A 13905-nucleotide genomic window follows, 5' to 3' on the forward strand; every position below is an offset into this window, starting at 1 on the left:
TTCTCATCTTGGATACATTTGCAGCATTGTCTGTGACCAAACTGCGTACTAGACATTTGAATTTTTGTTCACATGTTGTTATAGCTTTTACTGCCACTTCTTGTAAGTATTCTGGTGTGTGTGCATTTCCTGACGTATCAATTGTTTGTGCAAGGAAGACTTTCCCTTCTTCTGTTGTTATACAAGCACATACAATAGGATCATTGTGGACATTACTCCACCCATCAATACTTAGGTTAACAATTCTACCCTCCAGAGCTGTTGCACATTGCTCCATTTCTCTGTCATACACTTTATCCAGCAGTTTCCCTGCAACATCTGCTCTGCTGGGTGGACTGTATCCTGGTCTCAGTGACTGAACCATATTAATGAAATCTGGGTTCTCAGTCAGACGGAAAGAAGAGTTCCTTGCATAAACAAACTGGGCAATTTTTTCATCAATTAACTCTTTTTCTAATCTGCTATTTTTTATCACAAACTTATCTATGGTGGTTCCAGGAGGGAAGGGTTTTTTCTTTCTTTTAGGTGATAGTGATATGTGGCTGTGGGTGTCTGATGATGATGATGCTAATGAAGCACTATCCTGGATGGATAACTCTGAAACTGTAGAACAGGAGGATGGTGATCTTGAAGGTGGATAGTTTCCAGAATCCATGAATTCCCCTAAACAAAAAAGTCAATGCTGTTATTTTATTGTTTATACAATTTCTGCTTATTGTACACAGCACTGCCCCAAAAGGAATATTTGCTTTTCTTCATAACTGTACCAAATGACAGTAACATGCAGTAATAATAAGAAATATAATTTTGCTCAAACATGACAGTTCAAGGCAGTCTTTAGAAATATGATTCAATAAAAATGTTTACCAACCTGAAGATCCTGCCTGTTCAAATGTGTTTCTTTGGTCATCTTCATCACAGCACTTCTCATGATGTTGCCTCATTCGGGCCACCAGGCCTTGCATTTCTTTGTTGCAGTGTTTGCAGTTTGCACGCATGCCTGCCTTACCGATAGGTAAAGGAACTTCATTAAAATATTGCCAAACTGGGTCTCTTTTACGGCCTGCTGCCATTATAGGTTTTTTCCTCCAAGGAAAGAATGTGATAAACCTCAGGTCATACAGACAAAAAGATCCAAAGACTTGTCTGTCTGTGGCTGTGCAGTATTGTGCTCAGAAAGTTTCACTTTCATTTTGTACTGCTTGTCTGCTTGCCCCTTCCTCCTCACACTTAGTTTCACTTTCTTCTTGTGCAGATCTATTCCAGTCCAAACAATCAGAAAAATATTGTTTCTATTCTATTCACTGAACTTCTTGAAACTTAGCACCGAAGGGGTTGATTCTGTATTCATAGGTTTGTAGAACAATAGGATTAAGGTCTTTTTCTCAACTCTGTTCATGTTATAACCTTTTTGCTGTGAAGAAGAGGCATGTGATCTCTGCTGAGTCAAATTCAGTTTTGAGAACTGCAAAAGTAAACCAAGCATCTGTGATAATATCTTGTAGGCAGAGAAACTGCCCAATAATCTTACAAAAACCTCTGGAAGAGCATGACATTGTGAATGGATTAATGGAATTTATTTACCAAAAAAATTAAACATATACAGCCTTATTCTACATAATTAAAAAACTAATCTTTATTTCATGATGGAATAACCTTTGGATGGTAATATATTTTCCTCAAAAAGCATTTTATTTAAAAAAATCCAATTTAAATAAAAAAATCTGATTTTTTTGATTTTTTTAAAAAAATCATTGATTTTTATCCACCCTGTGTGGTAGTTATCCTAGAATCAATATGGGCATTTTGGGAATACCTAGAGAATAATTTGATGAGGATCCAGCTTCAGTGTTTTCTCTGAAGTGCTGATAAACACACTAGATCTTGTTTTTTCTCTAATTGGAAGCAATATTAATAGATTAATTAGATTAATTGCTACCTTCAAAATAAAGTATTTAAATGTAATGTATAATGAGCAAGACCCAAACATTTTGCATATAAAAATAAAATTTTCCCATTTATGGGAGACTGGGTTATTCGTAAAACAACTGAGATTTAAGTAGTGCAGTCAATTTCTAATTTGTAAGTTAGAAGTCTTGCTTTTAAGCATTCATTTCTAAATTCTGTCTGCTTATCTTCAAAAAGATACCGAAATGTAAGCCCTACTATAGGTCTCATATATTGATTGTGCTAAAGTCTAATGAAACACTGGTAATCTTTGTAGTGTTTGTCTCTACAATCACCTTTATGCAAGATGGGTGGCACTCTAATAAACAGTGGATACCTTCTTTGGCAATAAGGGCTTAATTTACTGTGCTGTAAAACCATTTTAAAGTTACACATACTGAATGCTATTTAGCAGTCCATAAGTAGCTTTTAGACAACAGAATAACAGAGTTGGAAGGGACCTTGGAGGTTTTCTAGTCCAACCTCCTGCTCAAGCAGGAGACCCTATACCAGTGATGGCTAACCTTTTTGCCATCGCGTGCCAGGCGCGGGGGGAGGGTGTTGCATGCGTGTCCATACCCATAATTCTATGCACCCCGCCCCCGTGCATGTGCACGCAACCCCCCTGCTCCTGGCACGCGATGGCCCAGTGGGCTCATTTTTCTCTCTCCCCAGGCTCCAGAGCCTTTCTAGGAGTCTGGGGAGGGCATAAACAGCCTTCCGCCCCCCCAGAAGCCTTCCGGAGGCTGAAAACAGCCTGTTTGCCAACTTCCGGTGGGACCGGAAGGCCTGTTTCTTGCTCTCCCCAGGCTCCAGAACCTTTCTGGGGAGGGCGAAAACAGCCTTCCCCACACCCCCGGAGTCCCTCTGGAGGCCGAAAACAGCCCTTTTGCCAACTTCCAGTCCCACTGGAGCTGAGCTCGCGTGCCCACCAATATGGCTACACGTGCCACCTGTGGCACGCGTGCCATAGGTTCGCCGTCATGGCCCTATACCATTTAAAATAAGTGGCTGTCCAATCTCTTCTTAAAAACCTCCAGTGATGGAGCACCCACAACTTATTTTTATTGATATATATATATATATATATATATATGTAGGTCTTTGGTTATTCGGGTCTTCTCCCACGTAAAATTGGAAGTGTCTTGGCGACGTTTCGACGAAGTCTCATTCGTCATCTTCAGGCTGGTGTTCTCGGCTTCGTGCTTCCAGGAGCAATTGCCTGAAGATGACGAATGAGACTTCGTCGAAACGTCGCCAAGACACTTCCAATTTTACGTGGGAGAAGACCCGAATAACCAAAGACCTACATACAAACACCCGCGAAAACCTGAGAAAACAAATATATATATATATAAAATTAGTTTGTTTTCTTTCCTTTTCGTAGGCCTTTATGTGTATTTCTCTTTAGCTAGGTTCTTCCTACGTAAACCAAGATTTTTATGCAGCCCTAGTTCAGTGAAATCCCAATCCACTAATTTCTAGGTTTTTTTTCAGCAGCCAGCAAGCTCCCTGCTGCCCATTGGGAGACTAAGGAGACTAAGATAGATCTATTTCGGACTTATAAGCCCTCATCAGTTAGCCACACCTTCATCCCATGTATCCTCCCTGTAAAGGTACAGCTAAAGAGAAATACACATAAAGGCCTACGAAAAGAAAAGAACAAATACTGTACCTTTACAGGGAGGATACATGGGATGAAGGTGTGGCTAACTGATGAGGGCTTACAAGTCCAAAATAGATCTATCTTAGTCTCCTTAGTCTCCCAATGGGCAGCAGGGAGCTTGCTGGCTGCTGAAAAAAAACCTAGAAACTAGTGGATTGGGATTTCACTGAACTAGGGCTGCATAAAAATCTTGGTTTACGTAGGAAGAACCTGGCTAAAGAGAAATACACACGCACACACACACACACACATAATTTTATTTATAGTTTTTTCCTTAACATCCATAAGTGCTTAGTGAACAGTATATTGTCTGAGTCGATATACTTTATACACAATACTAATAATATTATTTAGATATACATAATCATAATCTTTCAACTTCTAACATTTGTGTATACATGGTAATTATAATGTATTCTATTATATATCAGTATACATAATACTATTTTCCCAATTTCTACTTTCTACCTCTTTTTTCTAACTCTTAATAAAATACCCATCATATTAAGAAGTATTCTATATCCATCTCTTGCCCTTTTTAGAATTTCAACTCTTATTGACTTTTTGGTAAATCTTTCATACTTCTCTTGGGATCTTGTAACTCAGGGGTGTCAAACTCAAGTCCCGGGGGCTGAATTCAGCCCGTGGGGTGCTTAGATCCGGCCCACGTGGCCACCCTGGAAACAGTGAAGGACCGGTCCACAGTGCCTCTGGCAGTGAAAATGGATCTCATGAGGGCCACGGGCGGCCCTCCAGAGCTCCGTTTTCACTGGCAGAGGGTTGCAGAAGGCCGTCGCAGCCGAAAAGGGAGCTGGCAGAGTGCTCAGGCCGCCACAGGTGCCCCCGACATGAGTGACGTCAAGCTGGCCATGCCCATCCTGGCCACGTCCACCTCAGCCCCCCGAGGTCAAACACAACCCTGATGTGGTCCTCAATGAAATTGAGTTTGACACCCCTGTTGTAACTCCTTACATCACACTTATTTAATCTAAGTATTTCATCCGCCTCAACACCTATCTCTTGCTGTTGAATCTCTAGAGCACCCTTCCATAATTCTTTCATCATTTTGGGGAGATCTTTCTCTTTATTCTCTTCTATATTTTGAACTCTTAAATTAAGAGTAATCTAGCTGTTCCGTTTTAAGAATTATTACTATCTCTTCCATATATCTGCTTGTATCATTTTTTAATTTATCTCCTCTATACTTTCCTCAGCTCCTTCTGGTTTCTCCTCTATTTTCTGCATTTTTTGTTCATCTTTTATTGTCATTTGCTGGGGTTTTTCTAGTCTCACATCTGTATCCTGCATCATCTCCCTATGATTCCTTGTCATATCTTCAGTGGTGGGATTCAATTTTTAAACAATCAGTTCTGTGGGCGTGGCTTATTTGGGGGTGTGGCTTGGTGGTCATGTGACTGGGCATGGCTCAGTGGTCATGTGACTGGGTGGGTGTGGCTAGCTCATGTAACCGGGTGGCCGTGGCTATGTGCATAGGGACTACTCAGAGGGCTGAAAAAAGTCATTTCTGACCGGTCCTCGCACTTTTGACTGGTCCTCACACTTATGACCATCCTCACATTTATGCCCATTGCAGCATTCTTAACAACCATGTCACTCATTTCACAACTGCTTCTCTTCACCACGATGATAAGATAGGGCGCAAAACAAAATGTGAGGATAGTCGTAAGTGCGAGGATCGATCAAAAGTGCAAGGACCGGTTAAAAATAATTTTTTCAGCCCTCTGAGTAGTCCATATGCACATAGGGACTACCCAGAGGGCTGAAAAAAGTGATTTCTGACCGGTCCTTGCACTTTTGACCGGTCCTCGCACTTTTGACCGGTCATCATTTATGCCCATTGCAGCATTCTTAACAACCGTGTCACTCATTTCACAACTGCGGTGCTTCCAGGTGGTGTTTGCCTTTCACTATTTCCTTTCTTCTCCTCTTTGTTTTTCTTGTGTTATCAATTATTCCTCACTTGCCAAGGTCTGTTCCCACCGTGTACTAATGTAATATCTTCTTTTACCAATAGGTGGCACCCCCGCATTAAGTTCCAGCATTAAACAAAGCAAAGATAGAACAGCTGACTGTCAAAAAGATCGAGGAAAAACAAAAAAAAAAAAATCCTTTTTCCTTCCATTCAAAGTTTGTTTCAGTTTTGGGTCTATAATCTTTCTCCGTGTGTTAAATTGCCGCTTTGTTAGCGTTTCAGAGAGTCTTTTTTTTAAGAGTTTTTTTTATTTGGGTTTAAATCTCTACTATAGAAGTTGAAAGTTGTCTCACCCAGTTCCAATCCTCTGTCCACAAACTGCTCCAGATCATAATCTTCTTGTCCCAGTTGTCACAGCTTCGATCTTGCCAAAATGGCCGTCTCTGCTGCCGATCAGGAGGGTTTCTTTGGATCAAGCGAGGAAATTGCTGTTTCCTTGTGATCTACAAAGTGTCCCTCCTTTCTTCACTACCCCTCCAGGGTGGCTTTGACTCCGTAGGGTCTCCTGGCAAGCAGGTATCTCCGCAGAGCTCCGCTATCGCATATCCGTCCCGCTGCGATGCCAACCGGTGAATCCTGAGCATCCACAACTTCTGAAGGCAAGGTGTTCCAATGGTTAATTGTTCTGTCAGGAAATTTCTCCTTAGTTCCAGGTTGTTTCTCTCCTTGATAAGTTTCCATCCATTGCTTCTTGTCCTGCCTTCTGGTGCTTTGGAAAATAGGTTGACCCCCTCTTTGTGGCTATGCTATGATTTTTTAAGCTAACCCTTACAGTTTGGGTCTGGTTTTTTGTTGTTGTTGTTTTTTGCAGCTGTTCTTATTTGAATAACAATTAGATTTGCATGCAAAATGAACTCATTCTTGTCTACCTCGGAGCCAATTGTGCTCTTAGGACACATGAAATTTCTTCCAAGCATGGAAAATGTAATTGTTCAAGGCAGAAGTGGTGAGGTGGGATAAGTCCTGGAACAATTGGGGAAGTGGGGAATGGTGGAATATGCTGCGCTGAGGCATAGGCATGGTTACTGAATGGAAAGTGCTGGGAAGTTGGGACAGGCCTATCAACAGTGTGGAGGAAGAGGGAAGAGAGAGCAGTGCTCATCAGCCTTACCCTACTCACCCCATAAATACACTCTGGAATTTCTTCAGATTTTGTTTCCTCAAAATCCAGAACAACTAAAATATTTGCTTTTGGTTTGAAACAAACCATAAGTTTGTGCACATTCCTATTTAATGAAATGTTCCATTTTCTGCTATAGGGAACAAAACTTGATATCTGTTAAGTTTTTTGCTCCTTTGTTTTTCATCATAGGATGAAACAGTTAAGCACATTTTTTGTAGCCAGAACCTGATGTGCCTGTATGAACAAAACATGCAATGGCTTTATTTCAAGGCTGCCATCAACAGCATAATTGCAAAAATACTTCTTTGACTATTGGTTAGAGGCTTTTTAATACATGTACAGTAATTACACAGTGAATACTTAGCAACATAGCATGATAAATGTTTGCTTAATGCCCATGCATAGTGCATAATTTTGCATTTAGTAAACCTGAAAAAGAAAACGCAACAGACCAAATTATATTACAAATACATTACTTTAACCTGCTGTATAGAAAGTAAATTAAAGACTGATGGAAGCTTATCTGATATGACACTATCATGTGATAATAATGTACTAATCCGAATCCTCTTTATGTTTGAGGGTGTAAAGAACAAAGGTGCTGCTGACAGAGGTAGTACCACTAAGAAATCAGGAATGATGCACTAGAAAATAAATAAGACAAAGTCCCATCTCAACTGCCACTGACTAGATGCTATTAAGGGGAAGAAAAGGCAAGGAACAATTAGTTACATATAGATTCAGGCTGAGAACGTTTTGGTCACTATTTGCTCTGTTGGGAGATACAGCTCCAGTATCGTCAGTTCTTTGCATCTTTTGTCCTACTGATGACTAATGGCATTAGGAATAGGGATAATAACCAAAAGTCTTCTCTCTGTTTCTTTAATTCTGCTTTCCTCTGATTTTTTTTCTTTCATCAAAATGGTAAAGATGCAGGGATTCTAAGTACTGTATTTTTTGGAGTATAAGACACACTTCCCCCCCCCCCCTAAAAGAGAGTGAAAATTTGGGTGCGTCTTATACACCGAATGTAGACCCACCCACCCACTGGCCCCCACCTTTTGGCCTCTGCCTCCCAGCAATTTACCTCCTTGCAGCAAACAGCCCGTTTCAGCTTCAGCACAGCCTGATTAGCACAAGCAGCTGATTGTCGGTTAGATCGGCCTCCTGACCCTCGGCTGTTTCAGGCTGCAGGGATTGCCATTGCCTATTGCCACATGGGCCTCTGCTTTTTGCTGCAAGGAGGCAAATTGCTGGGAGGCAGATTTTTTTTTTGTGCTAATCAGGCTGTGCTGAAAATGAAACTAAAGCCTGCTGTTTGCTGCAAGGAGGCAAATTGCTGGGAGGCAGAGGCAGATTTTTTTTCTTGTTTTCCTCCCCAAAAAAGGTAGGTGCGTCTTCTAGTCCGGAGCGTCTTATACTCCGAAAAATACGGTATATGTAATTTCTGCATTAAGCCCTTGCTTAATGACAGCTCCCTTAGTGACCATTTGAAGTTTTGACAGACTTCCCAAAAGCTACTTGTGACCCAGTTCTGGAGTTCCAACAGCTGCACACACCCCTGTGGTCACATGACCATATTTCAGGTGCATGGCAACTAGCTCACCTTTACAGCCAGTGGCAGTATTCCACGGTCACATGACACAATTTATGGTGTTTTTTGCCAAAAAGTGCACATAGGAATAAATGGAGTCACTTAACCACAGTGTTCGCTTAACAACTGCCACCAAAAAAAGTCAGAAAATCAGGACTGGTCATGTGGGCACCTCAATTTATGATCATCATGATTTATGTCAGATATTCCAGGCTCTGTTACGGTTGCAAATTGAGGACTACCTGTAAACCTGACTTGGCCTTTTGGTCTTAAAGCATCTGTCTGTAGATACTCTTACCAGAGCTTCACTAATTTATAAAGGATTCTGAATGAACAAATAAAACTCAAGTGCAGTATGTGTTTAACTTATTCCATAAAGAAATTAATCCTATCTGAGATTTGCTTCCCTGTCTAATTTATTACAGTTAAAGGGATAAATAGGGCCAGATTTTGAACATTTGGGGAAGCCCTACAATCATATTTTTCTCAAAAATATTGGCTTTTTTCATCACAGAAACTTTCAGCACACAGATCCTACTGGCACATGCCTTGCTCAGAAGAATGTCTGATGGCGTCAGTTAAAAAATCATTTGATCTGTTTAATCTGTAAAATGTTATAATATGATTTCTGAAACTGGGGCTTCAGAAACCTTCATCTTGAAATTAATATTTGGAATAATAGTGAATCTTCCCAAAAGCCATCCAGTCAGAATTGCCCATGAGCAGCAATTCACAAAGAAGCCCAAAACAAAACCTTGGGATCTGCAGACCTCTTAGCTTGACTAAAGCTGGTGTTGATAACTCTTAACTATTTTTTATTAAAAAATTTATACCACCCATATCCCCTATAAGGTGACTAGGCAGATGGGTAAGAACAGAATTCATGGAAATCTAGCAAGGTGGAAGCCACTGTTTACCAAGAAGATTATTGAAGCCTGTCTTAAAATTGCCAGCAAGCGCTTGGAGGGAAGTCATAAAATGTGGAGCTTTTATGTTTTATACGCATATTGGGGGGAAGCTAAAAAGTATGAATTCTACAGAAGAATATCAGATTGTCCATCAGCTAAATCTGAAGTACACATGGATGATGCAGTAAAATAGTGATCCTGAACATACAAGCAAGTCTACAAGAGAATTGATGAAGAAAAATAAATTGATTATTTTGGAATACAGGTAGTCCTTGATTTATGACAGTTCGGTTCAGTTTAGCAACCGTTCAAAATTACAACAGACCCCCCCCCCCCCCCAAGGCACTTATGACCCGGATTCAAAGTTCTGACATTTATGACCATTTGCAGCATCTTACAGTCATGTGATTGCAATTTATAATGTCTTTTGTCAGAAACCACCATTTCTGGTTTCGGGCAAAAAACTCCCATTGTGGACAATCTGTTTCCTTAATGACCAAAAATGTCAAAAATGGGTTGGTCACATGATGGCCCACTTAATGACTGGCATGAGAGATGACCATAATTCAGGGCTCAATTACAGTCATAAGGACTATGTGTAGCTGTGTCAGAATCGCCCTAGAAATGTGGCAGAGCATAAAACAAGTTTGTCCTAGAAACCTTTTAAATGTTAATGAATTGAAGCAATTTGCCATGGAGCAATGGGTTGCAGTTCCTTGCAATGTCTTTTACATTGGGCTTGCTTTGTAAAATAAAAGTTGTGTATTTAATATGAGTCATGGAGAAGCTCTATCTGTATAATTGTTAGGAGTAAAAAAAAAAGTGTTTTAATTTGAAGTGTACTTTATAATTTTTGGACCTAATTCTGAATTTTTCTTTTCATCCAAAAATTCCAGTCTGAAAGGCACTTTATCATGCAAGTAGTCTGTGAAGCGACACAGTGTCCTGATACTAGGGTAAGCCCGAAAGCCTGTATGGAAAGTATAAGGCTGTTTACAAAAAATATGACAAGCTTTTAACTGATTTTTTACTAATATTTTATACCGTGCTATCAATATATTCAGTACTTCATGGAAACAAAAACAAAATTAGATATCTGTCCCAAAAGAGATTAAAATACAACATAAGAAAAAGATGGCAGGGAATGACACAGGTTCCAGTTATAAAAGTGAGGAGATTCATTTTGCGTCTTTAGCTTGGTTTCAATCAGAGTGACAAAAGATTAATTATATACATTACAAAATTACATAGAGGGCAAGGGTTTTGAGGTCTTTGGTAGAATGAAAAGGATTGGCATGATCAGGGAGGAGTGAAGCAAGAAAGATCTTGGCCATAACAGTTGCTTTTTATAGGTAATAGTGGATAGGTCTCCTGTTGCTATAATGTCAGAAATGGTATAGGAGGGTTATTTTTCTGATATTTGATGAGTTCAATGCTTTACATGTCTTTCTATTATCTTTTCAACTTTAGAATTAGAAACAAACTCTTAAAATATTTTGTCAAAGTAACTTGAATACTAGGTTTATGTGGTAGATAAGCCATTAATGTTTTCTTTTTTGCCTACTGTGCTGTTGTTCCTTTGCTCTTATATTTAGGTGCGAGTAGCTGCCTTACAGAACTTGGTGAAGATTATGTCCCTTTATTACCAATACATGGAAACTTATATGGGTCCTGCACTTTTTGCTGTGAGTACTCACAAGTGGGATTTGAGATTGGATAATTATGTGCTTTAAATTAGTGTATTGTCTTGGTGGAGCAGAAAACACTGGTTTAACACTGCTTTTGTTTTTCTAAAGATCACAATTGAAGCCATGAAAAGTGATATTGATGAAGTGGCGCTGCAAGGTATAGAGTTCTGGTCAAGTGTCTGTGATGAAGAAATGGACCTGGCTATAGAAGCTTCAGAGGTGAGTTAAAGAGTTGCCAATACTACATTTTCTGAATCCACTAATTATGGCAGTTCAGGCTTACAGCAATCTTTAGTCTATGATGAGACATGCACCACACTGACTAAAGTGATGCATACATCTATAACTCAAGGTTACTAACTATGAGAATTTTTTTGCACTGTACATTTGAAGGATTCTAGGTAGATTTTCACCTATATAAGTATTGTAATACTTTTTCTGCTGCATTTAACTTTTGTTTCTCCTGATGTGCTCAAATGCTACTTTCATGTTTTTTGACAAACACTCCTTGCAACAGTCCACATACTAGCTGCTCTCTTTCTACCAGCATTTGCAGATCTTAAAAGTTCTCAATCCGTTTCCTAGATAGACTACTTTTTAAATCTGTACTCCATGTAGGGTTCAGTAAATATCATTTAGGTTTCAAGCTAGCAGATAGCATTGCCTGCTTATAAACGTGCATGCTTGTATTCTCCTCCCCAAGCGCACACATTTTTTTTAATATTGTAGGTATTCCTTTTATATGTGTCCATAAATACATTGAACAACTAAGGGACATGACACATTCTCGTCTTACTCCCTAAGTTTGAGCTATTCACTAAGCATTCCATATATTCTCATGTATGCTTTATTTCAATCGTGTAGCTTGCTTACTGCATTTAACTGACTTTCAACTTCATTTTCATGCAAAATTTAGTTTAGTTTAGTTTACTTTATTGTCATTGCACCTTGTACAACGAAATTAAATGCCATCTTCAGTGTACATTATAACTATAAAAATAAAACAAACACACATTCTTCACATTCTATACAATTGAATTGAAAACCCCGATATTGCATTAATATTGCAATAATTTTATTATCCTGTATCATCTGCCAGATGGTAATAGTTAAAAAAAAAAAGGATGAGATGGATCTTTAAGAATGTTTTGAACTTTCTTAAGGCAGTGGGAGCTATAAAGCTCTTCCAAAGAAGGGAGAGGGCAACCAGTGATCCTCTGGGCAATGACGTTAACCCTCTGGAGCGCTGTCCTATCTGCCACTGTGCAATTGGCAAACCATACACAGGTACAGTAAGTTAAAATACTCTCTATGGCGCAGCGGTAGAAGGTCACCAGCAGCTTTTCATTCAGTTTCCTGAGAAGTCTCAGGTAGTGGACTTCCGGCGGCGATCTCAGCGCGTTAGGGACGAAAGGGGCGATCTCCGCTCCTGAGTTCCTAACAATCCCGCATCTGGAGCCGAAATAGGCGCTATTGATCTCGTAGTGATCAATAGTTTAAAGGGGAACATCTTAGGACCTCAGAGGAGATCGCAACTTCTCTGAAGGTACAAGATTAAGCCCTTAATCCAGTGTGAGGAAAAACCAGCCTTACGGGACTGGCCAGAGGCGCTGATAACTGTATAAGAGGGAAGCGAAGATCGAAAACTATAAGAGGTCATCAACAGAAGACTATTATCTAGAAAAACCCAAAAAACTACCTGACAATAAGAAGCAGCGCTGGTGGAAGAGAAACCCGAAAAAAGAAAGAGGATAAGCGGCGACGGAAGATAGATCGGAACGGAGCCATTTTGAAAGTAAAGTGACAGCGCAAAAATCTGAACAGCTGAGTGTACAGTGAGAGCGGAAGAACGGAAATCTCTATGAGCACTGCGACGAGAATAGTGAATAATTTTAAAAGATTTTGATACTATTATTGGACTTTATGAGTGTGGACTGGATTGAGCGGAGAGAGTTGGACAAATAAGAACAGAACGCGCAGCATTGGAGCGAGCGGAGAGAGCGTGTGCAGTGTGGAGCGCCGGAGATCGAAGGAGAGGAGAGGAACCTGGACGGATCTCTACAAATTGATTTTACCGATGTGGAGTGGCCAGAGTGGATTTATAAATTAATCGTATTGGACTTTACTGATGTGGAGTGGCCAGAGTGGATTGAATTAGATAATTCGAAGAAGGAAAAGTTTGTGGGAGAGTGCGGAGAGTTGGGACAAACCTCGGTAAAACTTGTTGGAGTGGATTTATACAAACTATCTTTTAGTAATATTTCTTGCGAAGATTAGGACACAAAACTGATACAAAGTGTGAGGGACTTTGATTATTTGACTACTAGAGACTGAACTGTTTGGATTGAATAATTTAAATATTGACTAATACCTGATGAACCAGATGATAAGGACTTAAATAGAGGATATAACATTACACTCTTGGGATTGGACTCTAACAACAGGAATACAGAGGACTACAGATTAAATTGGATTGTGGAATAATTAAAGTGAATAGGGTGACTCAGACCTTTGGAACCGTATTTGGTTGGAAGAAAGATAAGTTTACATAACACTAAGAAAGATAAGAGACTATAATCAATGGACAATATATATATGCTTAGCTTGATTTAAGTCTATTCTATTATATATCATAAGATATTAGACTCGGAAAATAACCTTTAATAACTTATTAGTTTTCTCTGAAGTAGCTTGTCTAATTTGTCTATTTGAAATTAATTAAACAATTATAGCATATTATCTTTAATTATATTTAATCAATTTATTCATATACAGTAAATGACTTTAAATAATTAGATATTTAGATAGAATTATAATAATTAAATTGATATTGATACTATTTTAGAACTATTATAATAAAATATATTTTATTTTGTAAGTAATTGAAGAATAAGGTAATCAATGAATTGTTAGAAGTTTACTTTTTCCCCGTTGTTTCCCCCTTCTCTTGCTTCCCCCCCCCCCCGCCTTCCTTTTTGCTGCTTTC

The 13905-nt window shown here is 39.3% G+C and overlaps 1 protein-coding gene across 3 annotated transcripts in view; it reads left to right on the top strand.

Moving 5' to 3' along the window:
• Positions 1-13905, top strand: part of KPNB1 (karyopherin subunit beta 1) — a 178010-nt gene that overhangs the window by 20086 nt on the left and 144019 nt on the right. For all 3 annotated transcript variants that reach the window (XR_011600455.1, XM_070944451.1, XM_070944450.1), the window contains exons 6-8: positions 10128-10187; positions 10827-10916; positions 11028-11138. Coding sequence is in view for 2 of the 3 variants with exons in the window: in XM_070944451.1 (XP_070800552.1) it covers positions 10128-10187; positions 10827-10916; positions 11028-11138 (261 nt within the window). In the remaining variant the exon portion in view is untranslated. The remainder of the gene's footprint in view (positions 1-10127; positions 10188-10826; positions 10917-11027; positions 11139-13905) is intronic.

Source organism: Pituophis catenifer, unplaced genomic scaffold (genome assembly GCF_029215685.1).
Source record: "Pituophis catenifer annectens isolate HBS135680 unplaced genomic scaffold, rPitCat1.0.hap2 SCAF_5, whole genome shotgun sequence".
NCBI classification, from domain to species: Eukaryota; Metazoa; Chordata; class Lepidosauria; order Squamata; family Colubridae; genus Pituophis; species Pituophis catenifer.